This window comes from Euprymna scolopes, chromosome 16, assembly GCF_053919585.1.
Source record: "Euprymna scolopes isolate OS-2025 chromosome 16, ASM5391958v1, whole genome shotgun sequence".
Lineage (NCBI taxonomy): Eukaryota > Metazoa > Mollusca > Cephalopoda > Sepiida > Sepiolidae > Euprymna > Euprymna scolopes.
This window is the reverse complement of record NC_136497.1, coordinates 98240077-98256889: the sequence shown is the minus strand read 5'-3', so window position 1 is coordinate 98256889 and position 16813 is coordinate 98240077. Positions and strand designations below refer to the sequence as shown.

At 32.0% G+C, this 16813-nt stretch overlaps 1 protein-coding gene across 5 annotated transcripts in view; it reads right to left on the bottom strand.

The window, feature by feature from the left end:
* Window positions 1–16813, bottom strand: part of LOC145296025 (apoptosis-resistant E3 ubiquitin protein ligase 1-like) — a 1082598-nt gene that overhangs the window by 500566 nt on the left and 565219 nt on the right. For 4 of the 5 annotated variants that reach the window (XM_080142066.1, XM_080142069.1, XM_080142067.1 and 1 more), the window contains one exon: window positions 1262–1499. In XM_080142066.1, coding sequence (XP_079998192.1) covers window positions 1262–1499 — 238 coding nt within the window. Of the gene's footprint in view, window positions 1–1261; window positions 1500–12075; window positions 12096–16813 lie in introns of those variants that run through there. The other variant, XM_080142070.1, reaches the window with a different exon arrangement.

Genomic DNA, 16813 nt, shown 5'->3' with positions numbered 1-16813 from the left:
GATATAGTTTGTTGGAATTTAAATTTGGTTAAGATTAATTGCAGTAGCAGTTTTTTTTTTTTTTAATGTTGTTACTGCTAAAAGCGGTTCTATATTTTTACAATGATATTTTAAGTGTTCAAAACTAAAATCGCTACTTAAATCATCTATTTTTGTTGCACTCCAGGAGGATTCTATCTTGATTTGAAAGGGAGATGTCATAGGTAAACACTCCGACTCTGAATCCAATGCTTTAAATTTATGCTAGTTAAACAGTGAATAGTGAAATAATTTTTATAGTAAAAAACAAGAAAAATAATTATTTATTCTGTAAATGACGATTAAAAAGAGGATGTATATTATTTGGATTCTTCCAACTATCCATGGCGCAGTGGATAAAGTACTTGATTATTCTGTTGTAAAAGTTCTCTTCTTGAGGCTTGATATTACTTGGTGAATTCAGTTGGTTGTAAAAGTTACACCCTTCTGGAGCTTGAAGGTTCAATCTTCAGTGCAGGTGACACTCAATTGCAAATTACATAGAACTTCTAACCAATCATGGCTGACGTAATGAGTGCATACTACCCCCGTGGATTAAATAAAGGGTTCCGTTTGAAATTTCATGCAGATTCTCAAGTTTGACAAAAAGATTTCCAAGTTCGGTAAGATAGACTTGAAGAGGATCGATAATTCCATTGACCAAAACGTTGTGCAAATAACACTCAAGATGAGATCAGTAATTTGAAGAATCCAAATAATACGAATTATTAATCCCCATGTAAAAAATACAGAACTATAATATCAAAAGAGAAAATCTAAAAACGTTTTTAATATTATCTTAAATTGAACCATTTGACATACAGTTTTCAACATAAAGTTTTTCTTTTCTTTTTTCTTTTTCAATATGAACCCACCACAAAGGCAGGCTTTTCACATGAGATCATAATTATCAATATCATATGATCATAGTTATTATAACAGATTGAAACACTGTCATGCCAGTGTAGTGAAGTCTGTATATGTCTGTGTGAATAAATATTAATATAAATAGCTCTATTTACTATCGAGTACTATTGATCCAGTTGAAATTCTCTGAATTTTTATTCTACAACTACATTCGTAAACTGGAAAATATATATATATATATATATATATATATATATATATATATATATATATATATATATATATATACATACACACGAGTCTAATGCTTTAAATTTCTGTTAGTTTCATGAAGTAGAATAATTTTTTTATGAGAAAAAAGAATGTTATCACATACCTGGTTCAAATGTTTTTATAAAAGGGCTGCCTCGTATATGCATGGCTCCGACCATCACAGAAATTTGATACTCTCCAGAGCGATGCACTGTGAATGAGACTCGGGCCTCATTAGATCTCTCAGGCTCATGACTTCCAAGGTCCATGGTGGTGGCTACTTTCACACCCAAATGCAGTATTTCAACTAAGACATTGTCATAGTTAGATACTGGGTAAGGTTTGCTGTTTTTCTGGAAAAACTGAAAAGTAAAAAAGAAAATTTTTGATTAGGCAAACATAACGCTTTATTAGAACAAAGTGTCTAAAAAAAGAAAAAAGGCAAAAAGAGATCAAATAATGAGTACTTTATTCTGCAGCTAAGCTTCTGAATTAGTCTGAGTAAGATTAGCAGACCAGAATTTATTGGAAGGTGGACAAAAGTAAGTTTTTGGACAATTTGTCAAGCGTGAGAGGGGAAGAAGAGGAAAGAAATAAAGAGTTCTATAATAATAATAATAATAATAATAATAATAATAATAATAAACAGCAGAAAAAGTAGCAGTAGATGGAAAAGAAGAAAAAGACAATAATAATAATAATTTCTTAAAAAGAATGTAAGAATAGATACGATCAAGTGGGGAAGGCATTACACTGGGAACTATGCAAACAATTGCATCTTAAGCACTCAGACAAATGATACAAGCACAAACCGGTAGCAATGCTTTGAAACAGAAACCACAAAATCCTATGGGACATGAATGTACAAACAGATAAATCCATCTAAGCAAGAAAACTGGATGCCATAATAGTTAACAATAAGGAAAAGTTATACCAGATCATAGATTTTGCCGTTTCAGCAGACCACAGGGTGAATATACAAGAGACAGAGAAGTGAAGCAAGTACACAGAACTACCCAGAGAGCTGAAAGGGATATAAAAGATGGAGAAAGTCAAGATAACACCAATAATCGTAGACGTACTAGGAGCAACACAAAAAACTTTGAGAAAGGATTGGAAAAGATTGGAAATAAGGGGACGGTTGAGAAGATACAATGGATAACAATAATTAAAACGGCTGAAATATTACGGAAAACCCTTGAATGCAGAGACTAATACACATGAGCTACAAACGTTAACAATATAAAAACTGTAACAAAAGGAAACCAAAAAGATAGAGGAACACCACACAGAATGAAGAAAATTGAAACTGTACAATTGTAAGTAAGCCCTCGCCCCCCCCCCCAAAAAAAATTGTATGTCTCGGCATCAATTGACATCACAGCAAATAGTTCTGAAAGGTCAAGGAGGATGAAAAGACCGAGGAAAGGAAGAACTAACCAAACTTCTATTGGATGAGTTCAAAGAGTAGTGGAACCTTGGGGTTGCTTTCTGTTATCCAAATTTTAGTGAAGACCAATGATCGTTGCCAGTGAGAAATTAGAGAGAACTGTTCCGATAATTCAAATTCATTTGCAAAGATTATCGAAAGAGGTGGAGAGTACTGGTAATCTGAGGAGACTTGTTGTCACCTAGACGCCAGGGAACACCACAGGTTGTTGATAGAGAGACATCTTTGATGATGGCTTGTGTGAAAACTCCTAGTGAGCATAATAATAATAATAATAATAATAAGACATCAGTCGGCTGATACAAAATAGCTGTAAAGAGTCAAGGACGATGGAAAAATCGAGGAGGGAGTGCACTAATCAACCATCCACTGAAAGAGTACAAAGAGTACTTGGACATTTAGAGAAGCTTATTGCCAATGGTTGCTGCCAGCAAAAAAAAACAATGCAAGCAGCTGTTGTGAGAATGAAAATTCATTTGCAAAAGTTATCAAAAGAGGTGAAGAATACTAAAAATCTGGGAAGATTTGTTATTATGCAGACTCCAAGAAACACAACCGATTGTTATAAGCATCAACTGGCACCACACCAAATAGTCATGAAGTGTCAAGGAGGATGAAAAGACCGAGGAGGTAAAGAACCAAACTTCTACTGGATGAGTTCAAAGAGTATTGAAACCTTGGGGTTACTTTCTGTCATCCAAATTTCAGTGAAGGCCAATGATCGTTGCCAGTGAGAAATTAGTGGTAAACGGCTGTCTGATAATGCATCTCTGATGATAACCTGTGTGAGAACTAGTAAGTGCAAATAAGAATATGAACAATAACAAAAAGAAAAATAAGAAAAAAGACGAAGACGAAGATAGAGAAGAAGAAAAAGAATAATGATAAGATTACATCCAAGAGTAATGATAAAAATGGCTAAAAGTTTTCAGGCAAAAATGACAAATTTCAGAAAGACAAAAGGAAAATCACAGACATACATGACTGACTATCACCAAACTCTCCAAACTTGATTGGGGTGAGGGAAATCTGCTACCTTATATTGGATGAAAAAAGATAATTTCAACAGCACTCTGCAATACACCTTATTTTTACTTTAAAATGTTGTCAGAATAAATTATAGAGTCATTTTTAACAACAACGGCATATTAAAAAATGTAATCGTTAGTGCACACATGCTTTAATCTGGGTCAAACTTAAATACAGGCAAGCTCCCATTCGTTTGAGAATTGGTGCTATGTTCTATCTGAAAACTTGGAATATATATATATACAGTATATAATTTTTGAACAACTGTTGAAAATTCTGTTAATTTTTTCTAATTTTGGTGTTAAAAAATAAACACATTTTTATTAATACTAAGTCATCATCTTCTTAGAAATCTGAGGGAGGGCATTTCATGCATTATCAATAGAGTTTTAAAGGTGTTAGAGATAAAAAATCTCAAGATGAATCAGAGAGATTGTGAAAACATTTCTTGGACATCGAGAAAGTCTATTTATATGAATAATATTATATATGGCATAATCGCATTGAAACACCAATGTTAAGCGATATAGAACCTAGCCAATAACAGACGGGTGACCATATCTTCCTAATACCGGGATACAACATATGCACCTGGGGACCGCTAGTAAATTTCATATTTTATATAAATTTCCCCCTTCAGTGGAAACTGGCATAGCTCACCCAGGCTTAATACCACACTAGGTATTATCATTCGTTTTTTTTTTTTTATTATGGACCAAAACAATTCCTGATGCCAGAATTTTTCATCAGCTTCAACTAAAAGTGAAAACGAATTTTCTGGGGTTTTTTTGTTTTTGTTTTATCATCTGTATTATTTTATGTGCTCATCTTGGATGGTATTCTTACAATGTTTCAGCTGATGCACCTATGACCTTTAACTCGAAAATCTATACAGAATTTTGAATTGAACCCTTCTTTTAATCCGCAGGCGTAAATTGCTCTAGTTTTGCCAGGTATGGGTCTTTAGTAATTCTTAGTTGCACTTTTTGTACTGCCTGGATGTAAGATTGAACCTTCTACCCTCAGAAGACAGTCACTTAGAACTAATTATTACTTAGCACTTTATCCACATACAAGCATGGTGCAACGTTAATTTAATAATAGGTTGTGTTCGACAATCTATACAGATTCTAAGTTCTACAAGACACTTTAAGAAATATAAATATTAAAAAAAGAAAAGGCAACAAAGAGATAGAGGTATTTTAATAACATAAAATGAGTCTTAAGAAGAAATTGAAAGTTAGGAAATTTTGTTTCATTGGTGTCTAATCAGTATAGAACAAATCTGGAATGTTCGAATTTTCAAACAAGTGGTGTAGATATTAGGGCCCCTAAAAACGGGTTAACATACTCAAAAGAAACTGAAATTCAGGGAATATTTATTAACATTTCATAATCAATAGCAAAAATATGACAAATAAAAACAGCAGATGATACCCATTGATAAGAGTTGAAAGAAAGCAAAAAGTCGTCAATAATCGTGTGGAAAATAGTATATAAGGCTAGTACATGTAGAAATTTAGATGATCATGTAGATTATGTCTGAATGAGAAATTTTAAATTTAAAAATTTAAAAAACGAACCTATTAAGCGATAGAAGTGAAATAGCAAGCAACTGTATATATAGTATAAACTTTATTTCAGAATAAAAATGCATAATAAAAATAAAATATTAAAAAACTAAACTAAAACAACACTTAAAATAGAAATAGAAAAAGTACTCCAAGCAAGCACATTAAAATAAAGTCACCTATTAATTAATTAGATACCAATAAAAAGGGGGCGAATCATCTAAATAAAAATAAACAAAAGAAGAGGAAATAAAATCAGCTAAACCTTTCTTTGAGAGATGCTCTGTCATTGGCTAATGGGAACATTAACACGTGGGAGTGATTAACAAAGAATCTAACTGGTTAACTATCTTAACTAAACACCAGAAGTATATATAAAAACACCTAATGCTTAATTCTATGCATTTTAGCCTTATGATTCCCAATTGGGATGAAACATGGAAGCGTTACTCCATTAGTGTACTGAGCACTATTGAAGTAAATACTGAAAATCGATACATAAAATATATCTCCTTATAGCATGTGAACATATGAAATAACAGCAACTATAATAATAATAATAATAATAATAATAATAATAATAATAATACAAAGAAGAAGAAGAAGAGTGAGACCTGTGGAAATTTCGCAGCAGACTCTTTCATATGTAATATATTGATGTTGGCATTCCGTGGATGTTCAGCATAAATGGAGACACCCTGATATTATTGTAGCTCTTGTGTTAAAACTGCAAAAGTATTTATTTAAGCTAGCAAGGATGCCCATCATAGTCCGGTCGTAAAATATGTTTAAATATGATCTTTTAACTGATGCAGATTTTGTACATATTATTATTATAGAGTCAGTTTTCTATCAGTTCTTATATATTATAAAGTTGGATTTCAAAAATTAAGAAATATATTCATATGACTCAGACGACAAATATCGAAAAATTGGCCAAAATGATTAATTCTTTCATACTCAACTGGACTGAAGAAGGGGTCAATTTTTACCGTCGACATTTTTGCAAGTCATTCAAGCCTCGTGTGAATGTCATCGCATAAAACAGGTTATATTGAACATCACAATCGTGGTGGGCACATAGATAAGGCCGTTTGCTTTTTTTCACCTCCTTTTCCTCTGGCGTGTGTTACGTGTTCGAGCCGGATTACTACTTCTGTTTTTTTTTTTTTTTTTGCGCTCGCACAGGTACTCGCTGCTATTTTAAGTTGCTTTAATTCATTTTTTAGGGCTAGTAACAATTAATAATCATGTTTATATATATATATATATATATATATATATATATATATATATATATATAACTCTGTGGACCATCCGGCTGTGATATATATATATATATATTAAATTATAGAGATTCAATTAATTCCAAAAAACTTTTTTGAAGTGAAATGTTTGAGTTTCATATCAAAGATTTTTATTATTCTGAGCAAGACAAAAAATACTTTAGAAATGTTATCTTCTTAATCTATAGGGTGTCGATGTCTACCATCTCTTCAGAGGAGAAAATATTATATGACTTCTGATTAAGCAATTATTTTTGACTTTGATTTTCCATGTCTCACTGACTTAAACAAATGGGGTACATACCTTTATAAATATTTTCTAATATTTTCTCCTCTGAAGAGATGGTAGACATTGACACCCTATAGGTTAAGAAGATAACATTTCTAAAGTATTCTTTGTCTTGCTTAGAATAATAAAAATCCTTGATATGAAACTCAAACATTTCACTTCAAAAAAGTTTTTTTTTAAATTCATTGAATCACTATAATTTGATTTATTTGCTCTATCTTGTATATCGAGCAATCCTTATTTAGATGGGATAATACTTATAGAATATTACTGCCAGTAATATTTTGTGAATCTCATAATCACAAGTTTACTAGCTGATTGTCAAATAACTTTATTCTGAAGTATATATATATATATATATATATATATATATATATATATATATATATGCATGCGTACGAGCATGGGTCAGAGGCTAAGGAATGAGAGTGGAGAGTTGTATGTTTTGGTTCTGATTCTAGCTGATAGCAATCAAGTTAAATATTTGTTAGTTTTCATCTCACTACTATATATTAAGTATAATAATCGATAGAGAATTGTCTCTATAATACATAATCTGCATGAATTAAAATATATTTAAGCATATTTCATGACCGAGCAACACCAGGTGGTCTGCTAGCATATATATACATATATATATAATGTAAAAATAGAGAATGAATAGAAATACAGCAGACTAACATAAAATTTATATTATATCATCTGAAAATTAAAAAAAAAAATCATAAAATCCCTTTAAAATGACTTCTATGACAATTTATTCTGATGCTAGTTTCGAGGCAAAATATTTACTGATGTTCATAAAAACAGATTTTTACTATTTAGCATATTTCTGGCTAATTTTTTTAAATTGAAGAACTTGGGAAATGCGGCTCGGTTTTTGAACAGCTTCCAATTCCATCATGGTGCATTCACACCTTGCCTGCCTTGGCACAACATGTTCAATCCACACATGTCACATCATATTTAAAGAGTGGTAAATAATTGAGAAGCGCTTCATACACTGCACCAGCAGATCATGCCTCGCAAAGTGTAGATGAGATTAGGGTTTCTGTATATTTTCACGCTTCTAAGTGTTTCAGATGTTTAGGTCAATACAACCACTTTAACAACAGGATACATTTTGAACGTGTCAGACCAAATGCGATGTTAACAGGAAAGCTGATTCCTACTCAATTAGTCACGAGGTATACAAGTGTGTTTTCTTGCTTTGAATCTTTTATTTAAGGGAAAAGGGTGTTGTCAGTTTTAAAGATCAGCAAATTTTACTTAAACTGTACGCTATTAACAAATGACTTGCTCAAGAGCTATTTAGGATAAATTAAAAACGTACATCTATATATTAATACTGTATTACCTTTAACGTATGTACGTGTGTTACGGTTTCCAGATTATAAATTATTTGATCGGGAGATCCTATTTATTAAAGAAGGAGGATGGAAGGTGATACCATACTATGAACATTGAATTAATATATAGAGATGCTAATTTAATGGTCGTAGTATGTTGTCACATTCTATCCTCCTTTTTAATAAATAGCATCTCCCAATCACCGAAAACGCAATGTAAAAATGTTTTTTAATATTAAACAGTATTTTTTAGTGTTTTTTTCACATCTATATGACAACATTTAGTATCGTTTTTACATGTGGCAATTCACATTCGAACATAACTTTTAATTTACTTTCGTTCAAGTATGTATGTTATAATTTACAATATTTTTGTCAATTAATTTAATAACCAATTAATTCAAACTTCGAAACAATCCGATTTGAAAATAAATGGGAGAATGACATGTAACAGCTGTTTATATATATATATATATATATATATATATATATATATATATATATATATATATATATATATAATAGCAGGGAGACCCGATGTTGTCCGGAATTGAATGAGGATCAACAAATGTTTCAACCTCCTATACTTCTATTGCCATCAAAATTGGTGACATCGCCCATTTTTTTAATCAAATCGATTAATTGATTGCGCTAGTTAAGAAGCCTCCCCCCGTGCCTCCCTACAGTGACTTCGTCCATAATACGTTGTAATCTATATTGCACTGCAGAGAATCTACCATCGAGTTTATAAAATTATTTGTAAATTATGGCTTCAATTAAGGCTTAAAATGCAAACATCAAGTATCATGGTATAACTGTGCTCTAAACAGAAATAGTCATTTCGAACGCGCCTCAGTCTTATTTAAGAACCAACTGTTTATTTTATTAAATTATTTTTAAATCATCACTTGAACATACAAAAGTCAAGTATCATGGTTCAGCTGTGCTCTAAAAAGAAACATTTATTTCGAACACACTCCTTTCTTACAAAAGAATCTACAGTTGAGTTTACAAGCTAGGTCTTTCTGCTTGTGAGATGATAAAATTTCTCAAATGCACTTGTGATGTTAGGTTGTATAAGAGTGTTAACTTTGGTTGAAATAGGACTTCCTTCTTTTATCTTATTTTTTCAAATATCGATTTTCGATACTTATCAGATGCATTCCAAAACAAAACATACATAAGATCATTCTTAGACAGATCAAGTAGCTTTGTGTGAAAAATTTAAAAAATCGTCTAGCCATTTCCGAGTTCATAGGGGGATGAACTCACACAGGCACACACACAAAGTTCCTTCTATAATATATATATATATATATATATATATATATATATATATATATATATATATATATATATATATATATATATATATATATATATATATTATATAATTTCATACCATATCTATTTCGTTGTTATAAGAAAAAACAAACTCGGAATTATTTATAAGATTTAAATTTCAACATTTTATAAGATATCCTATACCGACTTTTATTGCAAAATCGATTTTTAAGAAGGCGTTTTTTTTTCATAGTGGGGTGATTATTAAGCACAGCCCAACATTAATTTGTATGTTTATTAAATTCATGCAAACTATGAAAATGCAAAAAATATCCTCCCCCACCCCCCAAAAAAAGAAAAACGAAAAATCAAAAAGAAAAAAAAAACGAAAAACAAATAAAAGCTTTATTTAATGTTTCAGAGACTTGTTTAAATAAAATGTTTTGCTCCTGACCTAATCTGAGATGTTCCATTTTGCTTACAAAGTTAAATCGAAAATACCCAACGAAAAAGACTCAACTTTTCAAGAAAGTAAAAATACATGTTCAAGCAAAGAAAATGTTTCATTAGTTTATTGCTTACAGAGAAATTTACCATCTCGGCATAAAATTATGTGCAGTTACATCTGTTCAAATCAAGTTTGTGTTATTTTTGCCAGAGGTTAGAATTTCAGCTTTTTCATTAAAAATATAAGCTATTCAAAAAAAAAAAAGAAATACTAATATATATATATATATATATATATATATATATATATATATATATATACTTAAGATATTATGAAGAAAGAAGGGAGAGATAAATTTTTTTTAACAGATTTCAAAGGTAAGTAAATAGAAAAAAAAAAGATATTTCGATAGCAATTTTTGTGTATAGTTTAATAGACTCGTGTAAGAAAAACATTATATCTAACACATCAATCAATACAGACAGCACTGGAAATAGTCTGGTTATTAACTTGTTATTACACTACAAAGAGAAAGAGACAATTTGAATCGATTTTCTTGCTTGATACAACAGTTTTCTCACAAATCATCATAATATTAAACCTGCGGAGATAAAAAGAGTGATAGTAATCGGATATGTAAAACAATATTATTTCTTTTGTTCAAGGCTCATTTGACATAGGTTTTTATCAACCGGTTTTCTGTCATGCACTTTTTAAATATAAACAATCAATTTTCATCTGAAGTAAATTAGTATCTGACATTTCTGAGATAAAATTTTGTTATTGATTCCATTTCCATTATTCGAGCATCTTGTTGGTATTAATCTCCACCCTCCAAGCATAGGTAGATATGACATAAGGGCAGAAAGTGGAGTATAGAAAGAGTTTACACACTAGAAGTACTGTACTCTGATGAAAAATGGCCGGGTTGTCTTATTGGTATTCCCCAGTCAGGTGATTCACAATAAACCAACGTCTTATCAAAGTGAGAAGTCTAAGAGGATGCACCTACTTAGACGGTACATAACCATATCCACTCCAGCAGGGCAGTCAGTGCTGCAGTGGCCCACCCAATTGGACTGAGAACGTGCGCTCGATTGGTATGATGTATCAAAAACATTTATGGACATCTTCGTTGTTGATATTTTTACAACCCGTCGGCCATTGTACTCTCCGGCCTTATCCAGTTTAAGAAATACATTAGATTGGATTCTATGTAAACGTTCGACTTCTCGTGAAAGAACCTAACATAAACATAACTGATTCTAAAAATGTAAGAGGCTTGAAATACAAAACAGAATCAATCTACCCCTGTGTATTATATAAAGAGACAAGTTCGAAATTACCAAAGATTACAACTAAATACACCTGTAGAAGCCAAAGAGCTCGATGACTGAAACATTGTGAAATGAATGGAACTAAGACGAGAAAAACAGTTTGAAACATATAAGTAATGTACAAAAAGAAAATAATAAAGCGATAAAGTAGTCCAATTCTAATATCTTCATTTACGATTATGGTTATGTGTAAGGGGAATCTTAAAGACAAACTTAGATCTGATGACCTCAGATTAGAATTAAAACTGAACTGTATGAGAAAATGTGTGGAAGAGGAAACTTTGATGGTATGGCCATATCGAAAGAATTGATAGTTCTTGGATTAGTAGATGTAGAACAGTTAAGATTCTGGATAATCTCACAGTGGAAGACCAAAGAAAACATAGAATGAAGTGATAAAATGGACCTGAAATCAAAAGGGATAAAGACCTAGCCAGAGATAGGTTAGTTCGGTAGTCAATTTCTAAAACCCATTCAGCGTACAAAATGGACGTTCAACCGATGATGATGATGATGTAAACTTTAATAAAGTATGAGCTTGTAGTTTTAAAATGTATAGCTTCATATATAAATACAGAAAATAAAAGAATAAAAAAATATGTAAAATGAGTTCAAGTTTTGAAAAGAACAAATAGTGATAAGACTGTTCGCATGCATTACTTACTTTTAGTAAAGTCTTGTTTTTCTCTATCTCTAAAATCAGTATTACGTTCTACAGGCTGAGATAACTTCAACGATGTCACAGAGAAAATTTAATTCCAGAACGAAAAAGATTGCCAAAAGCCGTTTTCACATGTTCGATTTATTTAGGTGACGTGACTAAAAATACTTATTTTTTACGGTTAAAGGCAAAATCCAATTAAAACATTCAATCATAAAATGAGAGAAAGCCTACCTGAGAAGTTGCCGCTAATCACAAAGTAATTAGTTAATCCAAGACATTTGTGGAAATATCCAGGATGGAAAAATGATAGGTTTTAAAGTTTGAACAAGATGGCAGAGAGAGAGAGAGAGAGAGAGAGAGAGAGAGAGAGAGAGAGAGAGAGAGAGAGAGAGAGAGAGAGGGGGAAGGGGGAGAGAGAGAAAGAAGCAAAATAGGCGGAGAAAGAATAATTGGAAGATGAAAAGAAAGGTAATCACGCAGACAGACAAAAGATCGAAGGGTGAATAAAAAGATAGAAAAAAAGAAACAAACAAAACAGAGAAAAAAAGTTGAGGAAAAAAAGATGGGACACAAAAGGAAAAAGAGAGAAAGAGAGTAGAAAAAAGAACAGATTATAAAGAGAAAAGCGAAGAAAGAAAAGAAAAAAAATGGATAAATATAAATATAAAAATGAAAGCTGAATGAAATGAAAGAGTAATAATCCAAATTACAGGTCTCTTAATAAGCATAGTGACTTTTAATTGCACCGTCTCCTCACATACATGTGCCGCTGACAGATGCTGACCAATGAAATTTGGCTTGTTCTTTCCATTTAACGTCACCCCTTCCCTCTTTCTAATACTTTTTTCCATGTCATTGGAATATGTTGCAAAGAGGAGAAGGAGTAGGAAACAGAGGAAGTGAAGAAAGGAGAGGGGGTAATATTGAAGACATAGGAACAGTAGGATAAAAAAGGAAGTAGTAAAGAGAGAGAATTAAAAAGTAAATATCCATAGAGAGAGAAAGAGAGAGAGAGAGGGAGAGAGAAAGGTGGAAGAATACATACAGAGATAGGATAGATGATAAAGACAGAAAAGAGAAGGACAAAAGAAAGAAAAAGAAAAAAGGGAGAAGTAATAAAATACATTAGAGAAGATGAGAATGATTGAAAAGGAGGGTGATATACACAGACAGCAAAAACAATGTAAAATAAAGAGGAAAGGATATATATATATATATATATATATATATATATATATATATATATATATATATATAGAGAGAGAGAGAGAGAGAGAGAAAGAGAGAGAGAAAGAGAAAGCTAGAGAGAGAGAGGGTGGGAGGAGAAGGATAAGAGAAATATATTTGTGAGAGAGTTGAGAGAAAGAAAACGGGAGTAAGAAAGAGAGAGTGTAAGAACGAGAAAGAGTGTAGGGCAGAGAGTGAGAGAGGTGAGTGGAAAAGTCAAAAAGGGAGCGAGAAAGATGGAGGGAGGAGAGAGACGTAAAGAGTTGACAAGACGGAAGTGACAGCACAACTTGTATAAAAACAAATTCATCAGTTAATGAGATCGGCTGACTGTGAGAATTTCGGTCTATTTGTTTGTAAATATTAGCATTTGTAATCCATTAGAGGTGCCAACAAGTGAGAGATGAGGAGTAGGGGAGTAGTGATTATGTATAAATAATTGCGGAGAGGAGGATAATAGAGAGCTGTTATCAGGGGACAATTAACTACGTGATGTCCTGATGTTCACAACCAAATGCCAGAAGACGATTACAAATTAAAAAAAAAGAAAGAAACGAAAACGGCGAACATCTTTTCTGCTTGAGAAAACCAAGCAACAAAAACTATTTAAAAAAAGAGAAAGAAGGAGAAGAGTATACAAGAAATGCTTTGGTACCCCTCTATGCATGGAGAGATATTGCTGAGGAGGTTTATCAGCATCTATACCAACATTAGTCATCTACTTCATCAGTCAGCTTCCACTTCTGATTGTGTTCTGTTTTGTAAAGATTTTTGGTGATAAGAACTTCAGCGAGAATAAACGAATTCCGTTATCTGTTCGGGATTTTACTTATTATCTTGATTCTAAAAAATTGAAATCGATCAATCACCATAACGGCAGAAATCTGGTGCTGCCTTAGTGATACTCGGATCTAATTCCTTGATTGCATGCTCCAAACACTTAAGTATGAGTCCTAGTACTGATAAATTTGAATATGATTGGATGCACCCTGCTTCAATTTGAATGCAAGGAGCCATTCTAACCCCTTTTATATATCACTGCTTCAACCTGAGCTGAATTTTTCGTACAGAGGTCTTATGATGCCCTGGTGATGTCTGAGGCCAACTCCTTGATTGTATGCTCCAATGACTCAAGTATAAGTCCTACTATTGAGAAATATTACGAGAAAGGGAGAAAGTGTGAATATAATAAGATAACCTCTCTCCACAATTTGGTTTCTTGAAGCAATCCCCCTGTCCCTCCATCGTCTGCACACATTGTTTTTATTCACGTTCATCCCCTAACAAGGCATATCGCCACTTGAATGTAAAGGTCTATTATATGGGACCATGCCTAGGAAAGATTAATAAGATGTTGGTTTATGTTATATTTAAACTTCTGCCTATCAAGGGAAGCAGATAGCAGGAAGGGAATTCCAAAGTTTTGCTGTTTGAGGGAAGAAACTATTAGAGTAGAAAGCTTTCTGGCATTTAGGGATATCAACAGTGAAGGGGTGTGATTTTGTTTCTAAGCTGATTTGTCGGGGATATGGATGTCGAATGGGCACAAGTGCAACGAGTTCATCAAAGCATATTCCATTAAAATATTTGGAAAATAGGCACAGGGATGCAATACTGAGGCGTTGGAACAGTTAACAAAATGGGAATTATTAGGTTGAAGACTTTTTTTGGATCCATCCAAGATGATAGTGGAAGAGGCACCATCCCAGATGCGGCAACAATACTCCATGCATAGGCGAACGGTGGCTTTGTAGAGGTACAGGATACTTTCAGGTGTGAGTAGTCTTCTAGCACTACTGATTTATCATCTTCAGTCAGTGTCTGGTTAATGTAAATCACAATGAACGGCTCAAAACTGTTTGCTAAATTTGCAGATTGGTAGAGATTATCCTTTCTTTAAATTACATCAGCAATATGTCTCCAATTGAGTGTATTTGCTCATTATTTTTATTTATTTATTTTTGTGAGTGTCCTGAAAACGATTTGATGTCATGAAGAATCCTCCTTTATCAAACTCAACACTCTCTAAAAAGGGTAATAGTCAACTAACGTGCTTCCTAACTTACGGTGTAGCGTTACTGGAAGCAATGACAAGGCAAATCAGTTCCATCGCTTTTTTCCATCACACCTATATCTCCCCTGTGCATATACTTTTTTTATTACGTTTTTCCAATTTTTTTATGATTTCATTAATATACATTTATTATTTAAATTCAAATAAAAAACGTTTATTTTTTAAATAAAATTTTTTTCATATAATTTCATTATATAATTTCTTGTAAAATTTCAAGTAAAATAAAAATCTTATATTTTTTGTGTTATTAAAAGTGCCAATAAAGACTAATTGTGTTATTTTTATCTGTAATTTCGTTGTTTTTTATTGAATACTTTTTAATAATGTCCTTTTCCTATAATTTATTTCAATAAATCGTTTCACAATAGAAATGCAAACAATAAAAGTGAAGAAACTGATTTGCATTAATACTGCATCAGGTAGCGCTACGCCGGAAGTAAGGAAGTATGTTAGCTGACTATAACCCTAAAAAGATATTCATTTTTAACGGCCAAAATACATAGGAAAAAAACTGTTTGAAGATGGGAGTGATTCTATAATAATCCCTTTTAACGAACCTTAAAAACGGATATATCTTTTGTTAAAACCTGATATAACGAATGTTCTAACAGAAATGTACTCATTAAAAAAAATAAACAGAGGTAACCAGTACTAATTTGCAGACCATACTTAACATTCATTTCTCTTGTGTAACCAATTCATTTTTAAAGCAATATTCGTTTTACAAATATATAACTTCCCCCCAAAATAAATTTCTCACTTGTTGGAGTAAGCTGTATAATGAAGCCTTATTTAATTAACTAAAATTCTTCTTGTCTCCATCTACTGCTCTATCTTATTGAATTATGAATTTGAGAAATCCTAAGATAGTTTTAATTTATAATCAACGAAAGAGGAAACGCAAGCATTTGCATCTTAATTTGTCAGACTAGAAATTTGAAGTCTCAAAAAAGATTTTAAAATGTCCTTTCAAAATACGCAACTCTAAAAGTTAATTTTTTATGGAAAAAATCTATTTCTTTGAAGATGGTTAAAGGGGGTATTTTTCTTTTTCTTTTTTTTAATCGCAATCTTGCAGGAAAAGTTAAAAATTACAGTTTTAATGGATTAGCAAGGAAATCGTGACATTGAAAAGTTTCGAATGTGAAGTTGCTGATGTCTTGATCCAATGTCATGCGAATTTTTATTTATTTTTATTTTTTTGAGTATTGAAGCTAAACATATCAGATTAGAAAAAAAAAATGTTGTAGTCTTTCTAAAAACAGGCTTCAAGTCAATGAGGAAAAAAATGAAGTTAGCCTGCGGAAGTAAAGAAGGGAATGGAAAAAATATAAAGGAAAGGAAAGCAAGAAAGTAATAGAAAGAAATATAAGAAAGGAAAGACATGGATTGAAAATAGAAAAAGAAAAGGAGACGAAGGGAAAAGAATGAGTGAAATGAAGGGAAAAAGAGGAGGAAAGAAAATGGAGGGAAAGGAAAGTAAGAAAAAAAAATAATAATAGTAATAATAATAGTAGTAGTAGTAGTAGTAGCAGTAGTACCTATTTAAAATGCCTCCCCACGGGACAGAGTTAGACACCAGGGTCGTTTTTTAATGTGGAGAAAAAGAATAAAAATTAAAATTGTCTCAGCCGTGAAAGATTTCTCCTCCACTGACAGAGAACAAGA